This window comes from Mytilus edulis, chromosome 6, assembly GCF_963676685.1.
Source record: "Mytilus edulis chromosome 6, xbMytEdul2.2, whole genome shotgun sequence".
Classification (NCBI taxonomy): Eukaryota; Metazoa; Mollusca; class Bivalvia; order Mytilida; family Mytilidae; genus Mytilus; species Mytilus edulis.
The window spans coordinates 27,382,430-27,403,680 of NC_092349.1; the positions used below are offsets into that span (position 1 = coordinate 27,382,430).

General features: G+C 35.6%; 1 protein-coding gene across 5 annotated transcripts in view; it reads right to left on the minus strand.

Moving 5' to 3' along the window:
* Positions 1-21,251, minus strand: part of LOC139527469 (dynein axonemal heavy chain 10-like) — a 109,155-nt gene that overhangs the window by 19,539 nt on the left and 68,365 nt on the right. For all 5 annotated transcript variants that reach the window (XM_071322944.1, XM_071322947.1, XM_071322946.1 and 2 more), the window contains 8 exons: positions 18,225-18,389; positions 16,701-17,022; positions 16,222-16,310; positions 15,185-15,335; positions 14,685-14,773; positions 14,221-14,418; positions 606-839; positions 122-219 (listed from right to left, as the gene is read on the minus strand). In XM_071322944.1, the coding sequence (XP_071179045.1) occupies positions 122-219; positions 606-839; positions 14,221-14,418; positions 14,685-14,773; positions 15,185-15,335; positions 16,222-16,310; positions 16,701-17,022; positions 18,225-18,389 (1,346 nt within the window). The remainder of the gene's footprint in view (positions 1-121; positions 220-605; positions 840-14,220; positions 14,419-14,684; positions 14,774-15,184; positions 15,336-16,221; positions 16,311-16,700; positions 17,023-18,224; positions 18,390-21,251) is intronic.

Here is a 21,251-nt window from a genome sequence, read left to right on the forward strand (position 1 = left end):
CATGTACAAGTTTAAAAATCCCACTTTTTCTGTTCCCTTCCTTAGATACCTATATCCCACATTCTTACAGGGATATCATTCCCCTCCTCATGGTATAGCACGGTAGTTATATTGTACTGACCTGATTTCAGTGACATCCCCCTTATCCAGATCTTCCAAAGCTATTCTAGCTGCCTCCAATGCTGGTAAAGCTTCTGCTAAGGAATCCTCAGCATCTTTCTACAATAAAAAATTACAAAAAGTGTAACATGGATTCATTGGTTGATGTTGGTAAATGTCTGACATATTTGTTTTTCATAAATTTTATTGTTACAAATAAGGATGTTGGATCTATTCATATAAAGCTGCAATGCATAAATTGAGAGGAATACAAATAACAAATTGCCATCTGATGTTTTTGGTCAGGCTAACTTTTTGTCAGTCAGATGAATCATTGAAGTTAGTCTGACCAAATATTCAACATTCTTTAGATGACATTTGGAAAGTCTGGTCTTTATTATCCCTCTTTGTGAGCTCATGATTTTCATTTTATTTACAAGCATGTTGAGATATCTCTTTAAAACTTCTAATAACTCACATCAACTGTATAATTCACACCATCATACCTTTTCTACTGCAATGACTTTACTCTGTTCAGCTATTTCTGTCGCTTTTTCCTCTGCCATTTTTTTCTTTTCTGTGGCCATTACTGTACCAGACGAGATTTCCCCTAACATTTTCTCACAAGCTTCTGTAGATTCTGCGACGGCTACTTTTTGTACAGCCAATCTGTCATTCAATACAGTTAACTGTTCACTGGCCTCAAAGATCTTCTGTAAACCTCCAGTTAAACGGTCACACTGTAAATCAGAAAAAAACAACATTAATTAATTACACAAGATAGTATATACATGTACTCTGATAACTCAAAGTATCAGTGCAGTTGTATGACATATTCCAAAGGCTTTGACATGTTACAACTCACCCCTGTTAAGGTGGTAATCATATATGAAGTCATTATGACTGTGAAGTCCTGAGGAGAGTGTGACAAGAAATATTGTTGGAAGTCAAGGTGATAACATATGTGAGGGGGGATAGGAGGGGTCCTGATCCCTAAATCCCGGGCTTAAAAACACGAAATCCTGAGGTTTCAAATTTAAATAAAGTAAATCCTGACGTCCTGAAATTCCAAAAAAAAGAATTCCCGGATCCCGAAAGGGTCAATCCAGAAATCCCGAGCTTAAAAACACCCGATCCAGTAGTCCCGATAAAGGTCCTATCCCCCCTAATATGTATATGCAAAAACTATATACTGAAGAGATATTTAGACAATAATAGTGCATTGACTTGATACTACATACTTAAAAAAAACATTTTCAATTGTTGTTTAATGTGTTAATTTTATCATTTGATTTAATGATTGGGAAACTTCCCCCTTTTATAAAAAGGCCTCATATTATGCATTTGGAGAAATAAGCAACATGATGAAATGTACATTACCTGTCGAAGTTTGCAATTGATGGTAAACAAATTTATTGGAAAATGAACCAAATTATCAACAATAAGCATAAAACATAATGATTTATAGTTTGCAGACCAAAAATATTAATAAGTGAAATATGTTTTTTTTTTTATATAAATTGCAAAAGAAATAAGTTTAAGTAGTTGTATTCATTGAAAACATGAACAGGTTGAATAGGTCGTATGAATAATCAATTAAAATTTCGGCAATTTCTATTTAAATATTCATGAGGAAAAGTGATATCATGTCAGTGACTGTATATGACACAGAAATATATAGTACTGCAACCAGAGTTCATTTTTTAAAACTTTAATGGTCCGGAAGAACACACACCTAAATTATATATCAATGGAAAGAGGACAACGTGTACAATAAGAAAAGTTGGGTCGTAAAAATCCAGAGTGGTCACAATTTTGTGAAATTGAGGTCAAAGGTCAGACCTAAAAATATCAATATTTCAAACACAAGAACAAAAAGGAGAAATATTCTGATATTTATTCAATAGAATGCTACAAAAACGATTCAATCATAAGCATATGCTATAAACGATGTTAAAACGACAAGTTTGACTAATTATATGAAGAGCTGCCATTACAAAATGGCGTTGATTTGGAACCTTCTGATTTTTTTCCATTTAAGACATAGCAAAAAAAGAAGTGGCGTTGACCTTTTCACATCCATAAACTTTCATATTGTGTTTAGTATTTCCCTATAGTATATTACAGAATTATTTTCTAAAGTATAAAACACCAGTTTATCAAATTATTTCAATATTTTTTCTATCTTTGAAAAAAACAAAATTCAAGCGCTGAAACAGTGTTTTTAATTTTGCATCTTAAAGGTTGTGTATTTTGTGAAAATTAGTATCTAGTTATAGATAAATACATATTGTGTATTTGCAAAGTCTGGACAGAGCAGTAATAACACAAAATATACTATAGTCACCCGAGGCGAATGCGAGGTTTAAAAAAAAATTGAGTGTAAAACAAAGTCAGTTTGGTGCATGAACATTTTTTTAGTAGGATAATCCTGGTAAAAAAGTTAACTCATTGATTTTTTAAGGGAAGGATGAAAAATTATACAATGCAATGCCAATTTTCTAATGTTGTAATTCAAATTCAGTCATGATCCTTATATTACTTTTAAAAGCGACACACAATAGCTCAAGTATTCATAAAATAGGGACATGAATCAATCTCTTAGTCATCATATGCGGATTCAGTACGTGTATTAGCATTACAAGACACTTCCCTTTTTTATAAGAACAAGTTCGGCGCAGGACAGAGTTTGTTCAAAGCAAACACAGTTTTTTTTAAGTACAAATGCTATCTGGAGCGTAAATACCGTCATGATTTGGTCAAACTCGTCAGATATAGTCTTCCCTTTGCATAGGAAACACAAAGGAAATGTGAGTACAAAGTTTCGATCAATGTTCGTGACCCATATTCCCATATGCATATGCATGATGTATCTGCACTGCCAGTCCCAAATGTAAAGGGGCGAAATTGCTACAGAAACGATTGATTTTGTAATAGCCATACATTTACGAATTTTTGTTATCTTTAGGGACAATATACGGTTCAGAAGCACCTTTGTGTTATTTTTCATCGATTAACTATCAAATGAACTTTTGAGCCTAGGCTCTGTGTTGAAGACCAGACCGTGACCTATAATGGTTTACTTTTATAAATTGTGACTTGGATGGTGTGTTGTATCATTGGCACTCATACCACTTCTTCCTATATCTATTAACAAGCTATGCGGGCATCATTTCCATAGAAATACCAAAACGAGGACATAGCTCATAAGACCACTGGTGGCAGGATGAAGTAATCTTTTTCTTTTAATGTATCCTTGATATTTTCAGACACACCTTGGTGTAATTCTGAAAATCTTAATATAGACTTCAATTTTCCTGCAGCAGATATGGCATCCCCTAAATTGAGTTCAGAGCTAAACTCTAAAATTCATATCCCTTGGCCCCACTGTGTCTGAATTGCAAGGTGTCACAATATCTAGTTAGTTCTAGAGTTTGGCAGTTTGGTAAGCATCAGAGACAATCTTGGGTAAAATTGATCGGTATATATAGAGGATGTGCTACATGAGAAAGGCTTTTTCTTATGGAAAAACAAATCACATCACTAACAATCGTTATTAATGAACTGACAGCAAGTTCAAATTCTATTTTTTCAGTGACTGTTTTACTTAATTGCACAGGTGTTGACTTCATTAAGTACTTGGTTATGCATGGATAAACGATTACTCACATTAATAAGCACAACTTTAAAGACTGTTATCACGTTTAGAGGACTCAGTTTTGCGTAGTTTTCTGTTTTTACACAAAAACCCTGTTTTCATATCCAAACTACAAGGAAGAAACTGAGCGCGAGATCGTATAAAAGTGTCAGGTTGTGAGGTTACATGTCTATCAGTTTGATCACATATATGGATTTCTGTTGTTTCTAATTTAAAGTTCCCCAATGGTGACTGGGGAAACGAAATAAGGTCACTTGGTCTTCCCCCGACCGGCAGTAAAACGAAGTTTAGCGTCCGTTTGGCTGTGCGGGATGTATCAAGTTCGCAGTCACGTCCGGTCAGAATGGGGACGTTAAATCCGCTGCCTCGTGTAAAGGGAGTGTCACATTTGCACATTAAAAACCTTTGCATCAACTCTTTAAGGGGTCCGTAGGTGGCATGTTGCAATGGAAAATTTCTGTCCCAATCTAAAATCCCATCATTTTCCAGTGGCAGTCTAAATTTTCCCGATCATCATCCCGAATGGCCTCTATTATGACAAAACCTACCTACTGTTTTTATTGTTAGCTTGTTCTCGTCCTGAACATGCATGAAATATTTGCCACTGGACTTTAAGCAACCAACACTCAATCAATCAATTTAATTTAAAGACGCACCAATTTTGCCTTCTGGTGCAAGTCTAATAACATCACTGATGATTCGCCCACGGAAAGCAGAATATCAAGAGAAGTTGGTTTTAGCATTACCTTGTCACACACCCAATTTCTGCGAAACTTCAATAGTACTTTTCCCCCGACCACTTGCATGCATATTAATTGCTCTGAGGTTAAACATTGACATACAATGTATTTTCACACAATGTCAACTATAGTCATTATCTGGAAAAACCTCTTATCCGAAGGATTTGGTTAACTTTTATATAAAGTCAAAATTTTATTAACAAAAATATAACTTATTTACAGAAAATACACGAAAAATTACTATATATATTCAAATCACTCAAAAATAAATTAACTTCTCCTACAAAATCTACATAATCACATCGAAACTATCAAATTGATTGTGAATGAAAAAATAAATGGTGGAGCTGATTGACGGATAGGAAATTTCCGTAATTAAAAAAGGTACAAATGATGTTTTTATTTTTGAGTTCTTGACAAAATTGTTTGGAATTTGCCCAACAAAATTTGCATGCAGTATCGCAATAATATGTTGTGTCCTCTCAAATGTCAAATACTGTTTTTGAATCATATGTTTTCTCGTTTTCAAAGAAAAACACGTTAAATTTCTATCTAAAAAACAGCCAACTTTAAGTTTGAAAGTTTTACTTGGAGATGGTATAATATTTATGTCTTCATCATTCCGATGATCCTTGATGATCTGTGCATAGAAAATATTTACGAAAATAGCGGGAAATTTAACCAAAAAATAAATTTTTGGATTTTAAGGTAACTACCCAAAACCGTAAATTGAGGGGTACCCCCATTAAAGGGATAAAATACAAAAATGTGACCATAGAAACTTTTTACGACCCGACGAAATTTAAAATATAGATATTATTCTATCATTTAAAACAATTTGCAGCCATGTGTTATTCCGGACCATTAAACTCGTTAACTAAGCGTCTTTTTCGATGTCAGTTGCAGTACTAATATGGTCAATGCATTTTGACTGATCAAATAGAACGAGTGCAGTAAAGCCAGTATAAATCCTGTTAAGGAGGGGTATTTGAGAAAAATACCAGTCGAGAGAACGTTAAATTTGCGAGCTGTAAGTCGAGGGAAATTCATTCTCAAGACTGGTATTTTTCGCAAATATACCCCTCAAGAACATGCTATATCTGTTTAATTACACCGAATGTTAACGTAAAAAACACATTGATGATTGTGACGTTACAAGCATCCAGTCGGATAGAGTATTTTTTGGCAATTACCACGGCAGAGAGGGTAAAAAAGACATATCCTTTTTGCATATACCCCGTCGTGGTTAAAAAATGAATGATATTCATTTGATAACAGTAAATTGGTGAAAAATACACAGGCTACCAACCAATAAAAACCCAGGATTCTTACAAAAGGTATTGTTGTGAATTAGTTTTAGTTTCAGTTTAGCACTTTATCACTTTTATTTGTTTAACGTTTTACCGCCATTTACGTAACAATAGGCCCGCAACGTCGTCACTTGGCGACGTCTCTCTTGTATATTATACTCTAGTAAAGCATACGAAACATTGAAGACGCTTTTGTGTTTACTCGCCTTTATTATCGATACGTCCAAAACATTGGTGCCGTGACAAAAACAGAAGAATACGAATTTAAAAGATGAGTACCGCGAAGATGAAGACCAGACGAGCTGGACATCGGGGAGTTCTTACAAAGTTACTGAAGAAAGTGGAACCGAGTTCCGAGGAACTTTTGCAGGAATATGACGTTAGTGAACTTTCAACCATTCGAGGACTTATTGTGAAGAAGCAGGAAACGATCGATCAACTGAACGAGAAGATTGTGGAGGAACTATCGGAAGAGGAAGTGAGCGAAGAAATAGAGGAAGCCGACAGATACACATATGACATAGAAATGAGTGTAACTAAACTTTCAAAAATCATTAAGGAATCGGAAATCACAGTCAAACAGTCAAGTAAGTCATTGCTAAACCCAAATGCACACGAGTTTATTAATTACACAAATCATCAAGAAAGTCAGCCACAACCCAGTTTCATGCACGCAAATACATCAGCGTCCGTTTTTTCAAACTCCAGCATGTACCACAAACTTCCCAAATTAAATTTACCAACGTTCGGTGGGAATATGTTAGAATGGCAACCCTTTTGGGATTCGTTTAGTGCTGCCGTACACGATAACCTGTCTTTAAACGATGTACAGAAATTTAATTACTTGAAATCTCAACTGTTCGGAGAAGCCACCCAATGCATAGCAGGTCTACAAATAACTAACACAAATTACGGACAAGCATTACATGTACTGAAACAAAGATTCGGTCAACCACATAAGATAGTACAGACATACATGCAGAGTTTAATCAGCCTTCCTAGTCCAACGTCAAATATTACAAATTTGAAAAAATTCTACGACAGTATGGAAAACTACATCCGTGGCCTTGAAAGTATAGGGGAATCTCACGAGTCGTTCGGAAGCCTTTTAGTGCCCATAATATTAAATAAATTACCTGGGAATATACGAGAAAACATGGTACGTGCCCACGGAGGCGACCACTGGAACTTGCCGTCGTTACGGCAAGCTATTCAACATGAGATAACGATTAAGGAAGCGGGTCAGTCGGTAAACGGTGATGATATGGAGCCAAATTACACACCCACATCAGCATTCTTTACGGGTACAAATCGCAACTACGCAAATCAGAAAGGGAAAAGAGACATAACCAAGAAGCCGTGCATCTTTTGTCAAGGAGTTCACGCCCCATTAGCTTGTAAAACTGTTACGGAAATTGAAGCTCGAAAGCGCATTGTTAAGGAGAAACAGGCATGTTTCAATTGCTTAGGAAATCACAGAGTTGCAGATTGCAGATCCGATAAAACTTGTAAAAATTGTAATAAACGACACCATACCAGTATTTGTTCAAAGAATGAATCACACCTGTATACCAAGTCTAAAGATAGCAGTACATCAAAACCAGATACCGATGCCGCAGTCGCAAGTATGCATTCATCCACATCATCAGTTAGATCGCAGGTATTGTTGAAAACCGCGATAGCGCCTATCACGTATGACAAGACACATTTTAACACCGCCAATATACTATTCGACGAAGGAGCCCAGCGAAGCTTTATCACTCAAGAGATAGCCGATTTATTGAACCTGAGACCACATAGGAAAGAAGCGATAACGATATCCGGTTTCGGTGAATCCAACAAGAAGGTTAGAAATTTACAAATTGCTACTATATATATCAAAGGTCTAACGAATACGCTTATCCCTATTGAAGTTCTTATAGTACCACAGATTGCTTATCCAATACATACTTACGCAAGGAACCAGTCGAGCTTTCAGCATTTAAATGGATTGAAGTTAGCCCACCCAGCTTTACGGGACGAGGATTTTGAGATATCAGTCTTAGTTGGCGCAGATTATTATTGGGATATAGTTGGAGACAGAGTAATTAGAGGTTCCGGACCAACCGCTGTACAGTCCAAAGTTGGATACTTGCTATCAGGACCTATACAATTGAACACTAACAGTAATAATCAATCAACGTCATCGATTATGAACATTTTGATCCCACACAGACTAGAAGAATGTGAAATACATAAATTTTGGGAAATCGAATCCATAGGAACAGAAACAGACAGCGAAGTGAAAGCGAAAACGGACTTACAAGAAATGACCACTTACCAAGAGAATAACATTCATTTGAAAGACAATAGGTACATCGCCAAGTTTCCATGGAAACCAGAACATCCGGAGTTGCCTAGCAACGAGATGATCGCCAGAAAGAGAGCATACAACGTGATAAACCGACTTGCTAAAGAACCAGAGATGCTTAAGATATACGGTAACATTATCAACGACCAAGAAAATCGAGGTTTTATAGAGAAGGTTGAGACCCCGGATGAGACTACTAATCGAGTACACTATATTCCGCACCACCCAGTGAAAAAAGATTCATCGACTACACCGATACGTATAGTATATGATTGCAGTTGTCGTCAAGATTCAGAATCACCCAGCTTAAATGATTGCCTTTCTTCTACACCGCCGCAGCTTAATAAGCTAACAGATATACTTACAAGATTCCGCTACGGGAAATACGCCTTAACAACTGATATTGAGAAAGCATTCCTCCAGATTGGACTAGACGAAGAAGACCGCGATTCCACCCGATTTTTCTGGCTTAGAGACCCAAGCAACCCCAAGAGTGAACTTGAGACTTACAGATTCAAGGTAATTTTATTCGGAGCGACATGTTCGCCATTTATTCTAAACGCTACATTATTGAAACATTTGTCAACGGTTACAAGTGCTACAGCTGAGATACTCAAGCGAGATTTGTATGTAGACAACGTACTTACAAGTGTTAATACGGAAGAAGCCGCCTTAAATTTCTTTGAAGAATCTAGAGAACTCATGACAAATGCAGGATTTAATTTGAGAACATGGAAGTCAAATAGCAAGCAACTTAGCAACGAAGCTACAAAGGCAAACGTACTTGATACGGATAGCGAGACGAAAATTCTTGGGATGCGTTGGGATGCGAAGTCAGACATATTGACATTTGCGAAATTAAATGAAGATCGTATAGATATTGATAATTCACAAGCGACAAAGAGAGAAATATTGAGTAAATCATCGTCAATTTACGACCCACTCGGAATTCTTGGACCAGTGACCGTAAGAGCTAAGCTACTGGTACAAACATTATGGAAAGAAGGATACGATTGGGACCAGGTGTTGCCTAGCAACATAGTTAAATCATGGTATGAAATTTTAGATGACATCCGAGATGTAACAGTTAATACGAAAATCGCACGACATTATTTCAACGATCAAAATGAGAACGAAAGTAACGAGAAAATCACATTACATGTCTTTGTTGATGCCAGCCAACGCGCTTATGGAGCCAGTGCCTACTTGTGTAAAGGAAACACTTCTTCTCTCGTAATTGCTAAAAACCGGATCGCTCCGCTCGCCAAAATGACATTACCAAAGCTAGAATTGATGGCTGCAGTAATAGGAGCTCGAATGGCTAAAAACCTCACGAAAACCCTAAAACCACAACGCACAGTACTATGGAGTGACAGTCAGATCGTTCTGCACTGGATTTCGTCTTTAAAATCATTTGGAAGATTTGTTCAGAATCGTGTGATAGAAATTAAAGAAGCGACACAAAACTACGACTGGAAATACGTACCAACAGACTCAAATCCAGCCGACCTTCAAACTAGAGGAATATCATCAACGCAATTCAAAGAATCGACTTTGTGGATGCAAGGACCGTCGTGGATATCAGATGAGAACAGTTGGCCTACATGGACCCCACAAATTAAACAAGAGACTCTTTTGTTAACGACAACAGATGACAGTGAAAAGACAAAACCGTGTGCTTTAAATGGAATTTCGAAAATAATCGATCTATCAAGATTCTCGTTATTGAAGAAGTTACTACGAGTTACATGCTACGTGTTTAAATTCGTTAATATATGTAAAAGTAAGCGACCGTATAACTTGAGGAAATATGCTAGATACGGAAAAGATATTACGAAAGATGAAATTGACCGCGCAACTCGTACATGGATTACAGATATTCAAAATGAAAAATTCAGTAATGAAAAGCAGCAACTCGCAAACCCGTCACATGACAAGAATCTACCGTTAGTAAGACAACTGCGCTTGTTCATAGATACAGAAGGTGTCATTCGATGCGCCGGGCGCATACACAATTCACAGTTAGACGACTCCGCGAAGTTCCCAGTGTTACTACCGAAGAAAAATCAATTTACGGACTTAGTTATATTGAACGCGCACCTGCAGATGTTACATTCTGGTGCTGGACAGACAATTACGCAAATCCGCCAATCATATTGGATACCTTCCATTAGACAATGCGTTAACCACATCGTACAGAAATGTGTAAAGTGCCGAAAAGTGACCGGAAAAGCATTTCCACAGCAAATTTCGCCTCCGCTACCAAAGGATAGAGTCACCGATATGATACCGTTTACGACAACTGGTGTTGATTTCGCTGGACCACTATTCGTTAAAGATAATGGACTTGTTGCAAAATCGTATATTTGCCTATTCACATGTGCTTGTATTCGTGCCGTACACCTAGAACTTGTTACAGATATGACAATTGAATCATTCAAATTAGCGTTTAGACGATTCGTTAGTAGGAGAGGAATTCCGAGCACTGTGTATTCCGATAATGCACCAACCTTTGTTTCCGCCTCACATGACATTCCGAAGGAAATGAACATTCAAATTAATTGGAAATTTATTCCGAAAGCAGCACCGTGGTACGGTGGATGGTGGGAGAGACTAGTTGGAATTACGAAAACGACATTAAAAAAAGTGCTCGGAAAATCACAAGTAAATTCTGACCTATTACGAACAACTTTGATAGAAATCGAACGGGTAATCAACGATCGTCCGATTACGTATGTGTCGTCCGACATTCGAGATTTAGAGCCGCTAACACCGTCACATCTACTGCAGGGAAGAAGATTATCGCAAGACAACAATTCTGATTCAGAGGACAATAATTTAAATGTAGATTTCACAGAAGCAAACAAACGTTACAACCATAAAGTAACTTTAATTGAACACTTTGCAAAACGATGGAAAATGGAATACCTCACCGGATTAAGAGAATTTCATCGCGTCGCCGGAGACCAAAGCGCACATGTGAAAATCGGTTCCGTCGTACAAATCATGGACAATTCACCGAGAATGATGTGGAAACTAGCTGTTATAGAAGATTTGATCACCGGGAAAGATGAAGTCGTAAGAGCAGTCAAACTTCGGACATCAAATGGACTGATTACCACGAGACCAATTGTGAAACTGGTGCCACTGGAAATATGAACTTTAATTGTTAAAAGTGTTTTTTCAATACCCTTCTTATGACCAATACATGAACAGTAATTGCATTTTGCGGCCCCCAGAATGTTGTGAATTAGTTTTAGTTTCAGTTTAGCACTTTATCACTTTTATTTGTTTAACGTTTTACCGCCATTTACGTAACAATAGGCCCGCAACGTCGTCACTTGGCGACGTCTCTCTTGTATATTATACTCTAGTAAAGCATACGAAACATTGAAGACGCTTTTGTGTTTACTCGCCTTTATTATCGATACGTCCAAAACAGGTATTATCAATTCTGAAATACTAATAATTATAGAAGACAAGAGTGCACACGCTAAAATGTCTCGCCTTCTTTACTAAAAATTGATATTATGTTGATAGTCCTAAATATAAAGCTTTATTACAACTGTCACATAAACTTAACATTAACTAAGAAACTAAACATTGACCAATGAACCATGAAAAATAAGGTCAAGGTCAGATGAACCATGCCAGGCACACATATACAGCTAACAATTCTTCCATACAACATATTTAGTTGACCTATTGCTTATAGTTTAAGAAAAACAGACCAAACCACAAAAACTTTACACTGAGCAATGAACCGTGAAAATCAGGTCATGGTCAAATAAAACCTGTGCGACTGACATATAAATCATAAAATATTTCCATAAACCAAATATAGTTGACCTATTGCATATAGTTTTAGAAAATACAAGTACACACCCGTGATATCACGGGTCTGTGACTGAATTTAAGTATTTAACTATGCCTAAGCCTTATTTTAGTAATTGTATTGTCATCTGATAAAGTCATGTCGATTATAAGATACACAGTTTTCTCTGCTTTCAAATCTTTCTGTTTGAACCCGTCGACCTAGAACTTATTAATTATTGGTAATATTAATTATTTGGAAAACAAAAGGTCCTGGCTACCCAGGAATGGAGTATTTTTAATCAACAGCACTGTCCTATATTAGTTATCTTAGAAAGTCTTGCTGATTGCTGAATAAAACTACAATAGAGAACAATTTGACAATGATTGAATTTAGTAGTGTCAGCCCTTTGATTATGACCCGTGCATATAGCAAAATCCTAAATACACCGTTTGGTGGTGCGCCTGTCAAATGCGGAATTTAGTAGTGTCAGCCCTTTGGTTATGACCCGTGTATATAGCAAAATCCTAAATACACCGTTTGGTGGTGCGCCTGTCAAATGCGGAATGTACAGATAAGGTATTAGCTAACAGGTGAATATACTATTAATTGGTATCGGTATCAGATTCGACCCGGAACTTGTTAATTATTGGCAATATTAATTATGTGGAAAACAAAAGGGTCTGGAGTGGTGTAATTTTTAATCTATACCATTGTCCTATATTAGTTATATATAGAGTTGAATTCCTTGATTTGTCGTTATTACCCGATGACGGCTGACAAATTGGACCTCGTAATTTTAGTATTATAGATGACCAAAACTCAAAAACTTAACTTTGACAACTGAACCATGAAAATGAGGTCAAGGGTTAGATGACACCTGCATGCTAGACCTGTACACCTTGCAATCATTCCATACACCAAATATATAAGACCTATTGCATAAAGTATAAGAAAAACAGACCAAAACACAAAAACTTAAAGTCATAAGAAACCTTAAATCAAAACAAATAATGCATGTTTTTTTATAACTCAATGGATAGTTTTCATTATGAAACTTATGTACATATACTTTTTTCTGAAGAAAATTCTTTAATTTATTCATATTTAGAAGAAGTTTACTTTATTTTAATGCTTCCTTCCAGGAAGCAATTCCCCCGACATATTTTCCGTATGCAAAGTGACCTCAATGTGACCCATCTTGTAAAAATCTGGTGATCACAATACACATGGATGTCCTTAAAATAGACTATTATCTGAATTTACATGTTAAACATGTGCTCAATTTCCATGCTTTTTTGTTGATTGTTGACAAACAGGTGACAATCGTTAAACTTCAGCTTCAAAACACAAACTTTAATTACCTGCCATATTTTGACATCAACACTGATCGATTGAAAAAAAAATTGACGATTGTACGAAATTTACACGAAAAAAATGATAAATTCGTGCACAGAAGACTAAGATTATGATGTTTGTATGCATTGGTTCAAGAATTGGAAGAACATTATTTTTCACCGGTCACTAGTTTCTTATGACTTTAACTATAACCACTGAACTATGAAAATGAGGTCAAGGTCAGATGGCACCTGCCAGTTGGACATGTACACCTTACAGTCCTTTCATACACCGAATATACTAGACCTATTGCTTATATAGTATCTGAGATATGGACTTGACCACCAAAACTTAACCTTGTTAACTGATCTATGAAATGAGGTCGAGGTCAAGTGAAAACTGTTTCACAGGCATGAGAACCTTGCAAGGTACGCACATTCCAAATATAGTTATCATATTACTTATAATAAGAGAGAATTTAACATTACAAAAAATCTTAACTTTTTTTCAAGTAGTCACTGAACCATGAAAATGAGGTCAAGGACATTGGACATGTGACTGACCGAAACTTTGTAAGATTAGGCATCTATATACAAATTATGAAGCATCCAGGTCTTCTACCTTCTAAGTGACCATGAAAATGAGGTCAAGGACATTGGACATGTGACTGTCGAAAACTTTGTAAGATGAAGCATCTATATACAAAGTATGAAGCATCCAGGTCTTTTACCTTCTAAAATATAAAGCTTTGAAGCAATCTAATCCCGCTCGACGGATCACTATCCATTTGACAAGCTTTCTGCAACAAAAATTGCAGGCTCGACAAAACTATATACATTCTGAAATACTGATAATTATGAAAGAAAACTATAAACATTCTGAAATACTGTTAATTGAGGATGAATGATTACCTGTGACAGAATATATTTATCTTGACTCTCCAGAAGTTTGAGATAGGAATTGACGAAATCTAGATAATTCTTTGGTGTGACGTAATTATTTCTTCTGAGTCTTTGAAGGAAAAGTTTACTATAGCTGCCAACAGCTTGATGTACCATTACAATATGACTGACAACAGCGCTACGGTGTTCATCTGGTATCAACTGGTTCTAAAAAATAATTCATATACATAATAGTGAAAATATAAAAAAGATGTGGTGATTGCCTATACAAGATACCAAATGACACAGAAATTAATGACTATAGGTCACAATACGACCTTCAACAATTAGCAAAGCTCATATCGCATAGTCAGCTATAAAAGGCAATAGTAAAATGAAGATAATTACTTCCTTAAGGTGAGATAAATATTTTCAATGACTAATTTCAGGGGAGATAAATATGTAAGCAGCAGTAAAAAAAGACAATAACTTACTTCAGGTGAGATAAATACACTGGCAACAGCATACAAAGCTTGTTCTGGCCATGGGAAGAACCAATCAATGTTAGCATTGTTCACCAAACCTAGAAAACACACAAATATTTTACACTTATGTATAATAATATTTCAGTGATTTTACAAATTACTTTTTTTCAACAAAGAATACTGTTTTGAAATTGGTACACTGTACCCAAGTAATGGTGGTTTAATTCTGTTGTCTCAAATTTTTGGCATTAAACATATTGTTCAACTAAATTTATTCGTAAATATGCAATATGTTAAATTCATTTGTTTTGACATCTGAAATTGGACAAAATACAAAATCATCAGAGAAACTTCATTTTCATAAAAAGTAGAGTAAGTTGATTATGATATTTTTACATATGGGCTGAAGGCAGAAAAATTGATTTCTAAATAACATTATTTCAAGTGTCGAGTATTAAAAAATTATACCAGATTCATATAAAATTGAGAAGCTGCATTAAAAACCTTACCTGGGAAGTTTCTACATCTTGTCCTCAGAGCATCACCAACAGGTGACATGGCTAGGACTACATGAAGATTGTTTGAACATTTCTGGACAAAATACCCCCAGATCATTTCCCTGGCATGGGGAGTTCCTGCTTTTACAGCTTCATCCCTGATCTGAAAAAACAAATAACATAAACTGTTAACCAAATTTAAACGTTTATTATCTTTCATTTAAATAATTTTTTCTGCAGTGAGATTGCTAGAAATGGTTATATTACAATGATTCCTCCCTTCATATAGTAAGATGCATCTTAATAATGTTTCTGAGTGAACATTCAACATAGCTTTACATAGTTACTAACAATATTCATAATGTGTGATTAACTTAGGGACAACATCAAAAATGTAGGATAAAAAAACTTAATTCACATAGTTTTTTCACTGACCCCCCCCCCCCCCCCCCCCCCCTCTCTCCCTCCCTCTTAACTAAATTTGGGAAAAATGGATTAACATATATTGATATATGTAAAATTTATTTTGGATAAATAAAACTAGCAATCTTTTTTAAACCCCACACTCAAACTATTTGATTAAAGTTTTTTTTATCCTACATTGATCTTTTGAAGTCGTCCCTTAGTACCTTAGCAATAACTGTAACATGTGTAAATTGCTTTATTTTTTCAGAATTGATATTTCGTTATTTACTAGGGACAAATTTATTTACTATTTTCTGTTCTGTTGTATCACTGATTCATAACTTTCTTTAAGATCAAATTTACAAGACGGTATCTAAAAGAATTTATCTTGATTGCAAAAAAAGAAAAATAGACCCCTCATGAAAATTTCACATTTTTCAGTAATTTGGTAGATATCTGATTTTGTTGTCTTTGTAAGTCTAAATACAAGCCTGTTGAAAATGTGAACTTTGTTGAACATTATTTGTGGTATAGCTTTACCCACAAAGTTCATGCAAATTTGTATTAAACAAATAAGAATCAATCCACACTAAACCTCAATGGCAACACCATTATGTGTTTATAAACCAATGTAAAAGACTTACCCCACTAAGTATTGCCTCTTTCTCATCATCAGCATACAAAGCTGGTACCATTCCTGATGTTAGCATGTTGTTTATTAACTCAAGGAAACCTGATAAAAAATACAATCTCTTAATTAGAAAACTTTGTCCTGATTCTATGTAAGATGGCATATACAATCAAACGGTTGACTTCTTTCATGCAGTTTTCAAGAAATTGTGAATAAAATGACACAGAAAACAACAATGTGACACAATGGTAGTAATTTGTATATATATTGTCGACCCAGATGTCAAGTAACATAGTAATGGCTCTAGTCTACTGCATCACAAATCTTTTCATGTAACAACGTGTTAAAACAGAACTTTGTCAGACCAAAATAAATACTTTGACTTTACAACTATCTGATCTGGTGCTGTTTAGTTTTTAAATGAGTAAAATTGGTCCAATTAGTTAGAAACAATTAAATAAGTAACTGATGTAATGTAATCCTTGGACCTACCTTCTTCAGCTACATGTTGATCAGTAAACAGGAACACCACTTTCTTATTCTCTATTCCCAGTTTATTATACAGAACTTTCAGGTCGTCCCTGAAGGAGCTCTCGTTGTAACCTCTACTCAGCTGAATCTCAAATACTTCACAGCCGGCAGTGAATGATGCTAATTTACATAATGACTGTTTACCACTCCCTCCTACACCCACCAAGAGGGCGTGACCTTGGTCCATACGGATAACACGATGTATACGTGTCAAATGTTCTAATGCATCGTCAAACAGGACGAGGTTCATAGGGGTATTACTTTCGTTATATTCTTCTAAAATCTGTAAACAGAGGAAAAGTAGACAAGTAATTTATTATAAGGATTATTATTTCATACCTATCATATTGACTGTTTAACTGATGGCGGCTTTATGTCAAGTAGCATACATAACATGGATATACTACTTAATACTGAACTAAAGCACTAAGGCATGTTCGGAACATGCTAGCTCACAAGGTAGGAAGACATATATTAAACTACTTATATATTTTTCTTACTTCTAAACATGGAAAATCATCAAATACATGTACCAATTGTAAAGTCTTTGGTTTGATCCTCTAAGGGTATTACCAATGTAATTTCAACTGATCGGGCGGAGCTTACGTTTTCATTTGCATAAGGACAGTCGATTTGAAGATGTGTGTGATAAGGTTGATTGCCATTATAATCATTATTGATTTCTAATCACCTATCAGTGACCTCAAAGGAATTTACAAAAGAATGACTGGACACTTCATTGATGAGTATATCCTAAAACACCTATCTTTAGATGGACTGGTTTATTATGATAGAACTGGATAAACTCCGCCCAGTCAAGTGAAATAAATCAAGTAATATCATAACCATGAACCTCCCATCTTTGGTTGTTGAACTTATCCGAACAAAATTCATTTTTCACCCAATAGGAAATATTGATAGCAATCAAACAACAGTGTGATAACAGTCATGATTAAACACCTATACACAGATATAGAGGGCCTTCGGCTGTTGTCTGCTCTTTGGTCTGGTTTTGTCTCTTTGACATATTTCCCCATTTCTATTCTTAATTTTATTTTACAGATATAGATGAAGCTGATTATTTATCTTATGGAAGTTGGGAAAGATATCTATATAATGTTAATTCACAAATTATTGTGAGGTTTTTATTACAGTGAGTTGACTGTTAGTGTTGCTCTCTACCAATTACAACAATTTGATTTTATAAAACAAATTGCAATTTGGTCAAAATTTTGAATGAATTGCAATTGGTGGAGAGCAACACTACCAGTCAACTCACTGTAATGCGAATAATGCGACAGAGTGAGTATCGCAATAATAACTCCCATTCTTATGTCTGACACATATATCTATGCAGAGTTTCCTGACATCGCAATCATTAATCTTGCATATTTGTCCATTTTACAAAAATCGCAATAAATGCATGCAGTAATTTCTGAATTTACAGTAATACATTTACAAAGTGAAATCAAGTTAATCAAATACCTCTTGGAAGAGAGCTTTAGCAGCATCATAATCCTGTATGTCTTCGTACAGACGAGGTTCTGAGTCCTCCATGGCCGTTCGATAATCTCCAAATAAACAAGGGTCACGCATAGCTAGTTCTACATGTGGTTTGTAATTTTCCTCCAACAATGCTTTAATCAAACCCTACAATCAAATAAATAGATACAAGTTATTTAATCATATTTCAGATTGTGTTGTCTTTAAGCCTTTTTTTTTCATGGAAAAAAAACTTAGAAACTACTGCTATGTGTTGTTTGACTGTTTGTGGCCAATTTCAGAATAGTTCTAAAAACCATTGTGGTAACTTAAAATTTATTCCCTTTAATAAAGTTACATATTCCTGCAACCATAACAAGTGAAACTGCGAGCTACTGCTCACTGATGATACCCCCGCCGCAAGTGGATAATATTAATAGTGTAAAAATATGCAAGTGTTCGGTAAACAGGAAGTTGTCGAGTGATGAATCTGAAAACGCATCACACGGTATAGCTGACTTATAAAAATCCTGAAACCAAATTTCAGAAATCCTTGTATTGTAGTTCCTGAGAAAAATGTGACGAAAATTTTTAACTTGGTTATCATGTGTAAAATCATACAAGTGTTCGGTAAACAGGAAGTAGTCGAGTGATGAATCTGAAAACGCATCACACGGTATAGCTGACTTATATAAATCCTGAAACCAAATTTCAGAAATCCTTGTATTGTAGTTCCTGAGAAAAAAGTGACGAAAATTTTCAACTTGGCTATCATGTGTAAAATCATACAAGTGTTCGGGTAAACAGGAAGTTGTCGAGTGATGAATCTGAAAACGCATCACACGGTATAGCTGACTTATATAAATCCTGAAACCAAATTTCAGAAATCCTTGTATTGTAGTTCCTGAGAAAAATGTGACGAAAATTTTCAACTTGGCTATCATGTGTAAAATCAGACAAGTGTTCGGTAAACAGGAAGTTGTCAAGTGATGAATCTGAAAACGCATCACACGGTATGGCTGACATATATAAATGTTGATACCAAATTACAGAAAGGGTGGATGTGTAGTTCCTGAGAAAAATGTGACGAAAGTTTCATGACTGACGGACGGACTGATGGACAGACAGAGGTAAAACAGTATACCCCCCCCCCCCCCTTTTTTAAAGCGGGGGTATAATTAGTACAATCTGTACAAATGTATAACGTTCATATCACATGCATTTCTTTGTCAAACTGTTAATAAATAGAGCATTCCTGTCCGACCTAATCACAAACTTTAACAATTGTAAACATAGCCAGAAAAAAACCACTCTTAAGTCTAACTTCTGTGACACTTAAATTTATTGCAGGCAAGACAATAACTAGAGGGTCCAAGGACCCTGTGTCGCTCACCTGATATTTTTATTTACAATTGTTGCATGATAAATGCAACTGTTGTCCTGTTGTTTAGTTTCAGAGATATAATACTAAAGAGTGCATTTGAAACCTATGTTTTATTTCAGCCATGTGGGCAGGCAGGGTCATCATACACAGTGGTCCCTGGATATCCTAGTGGTGATTTAAACCAAGTTTGTTTAAATCCGACAGTTGTTCAGGGGAGAATTTTTGTAAAATTTATCTAACAAGAAATGCAAAGTAATGAGAAAGTTGTGAAGTAGTTTTGTTGTTGCGCAACCCCCCCCCCCCCCCCCCCCCCCCGCCTTTGCCAAAAAAAACAAAAAGGTAATAAAAAATTATCATATATGGGCAATCTATCCTATAAATGATTTCTGCAAAATTCAGTTGATTGTGCAACGGTTGTATAGCCAGCTGAGGTCGTTAAAAACTCTCTTTCTTTTGTTGTTGCAGATAGATCTTGACCTGATAAACAATTTTACCACATGTCAGATTTGCTCTAAATGCTTTGGTTTTTGAGTGATAAGCCAAAACTGCATTTTACCCCTATGTTCTATTTTTAGCCATGGCGGCCATCTTGGTTGGTTGGCCAGGTCACCGGACACAATTTTTAGACTAGATACCCTAATAATGATTTTGGCCATGTTTGGTTAAATCTGGTCCAGTAGTTTCAGAGGAGAAGATTTTTGTAAAAGATAACTAAGATCTACGAAAAATGGTTAAAAATTGACTATAAAGGGCAATAACTCCTAAAGGGGTCAACAGACCATTTTGGTCATGTTGACTTATTTGTAGATCATACTTAACTGAACATTTTTGCTGTTTACAGTTTATCTCTATCTATAATAATATTCAAGATAATAACCAAAAACAGCAAAATTTCCTTAAAATTACCAATTCAGGGGCAGCAACCTATCAACGAGTTGTCCGATACATCTCAAAATTTCAGGGCAGATAGATCTTGACCTGATACACAATTTTACTACATGTCAGATTTGCTCTATATGCTTCGGTTTTTGAGTGATAAGCCAAAAACTGCATTTTACCCCTATGTTCTATTTTTAGCCATGGCGGCCATCTTGGTTGGTTGGCCGGATCACCGGACACAATTTTTAAACTAGATACCCGAATGATGATTGTGGCCAAGTTTGGTTTAATTTGGCCCAGTAGTTTCAGAGGAGAAGATTTTTGTAAAAGATAATTAAGATTTACGAAAAATTGTTAAAAATTGACTATAAAGGGCAATAACTTCTAAAGGGGTCAACAGACCATTTTGGTCATGTTGACTTATTTGTAGATCTTACTTTGCTGAACATTTTTGCTGTTTACAGTTTATCTATATCTATAATAATATTCAAGATAATAACCAACAAGAGGCTGTCACAACGACAGCAAACCGGATTTATTTACATTTATTTGTGTCCTGGCAATATCAGATGATATCATTACTGATGAATGGTGAAAGTGAAAATCATCAATATCAAATTTGACCTCTATTTTGTCATCAGTATCAACATTTTGAAATAATAATATTTGAAAAGCTTAGAGTGAATGGTTCATGAGTAAATGCAACAACGTGAATGGAAACGCCATTTTACGATCTTTCAAGAAACCATAACTCCTGAACAGTAAAA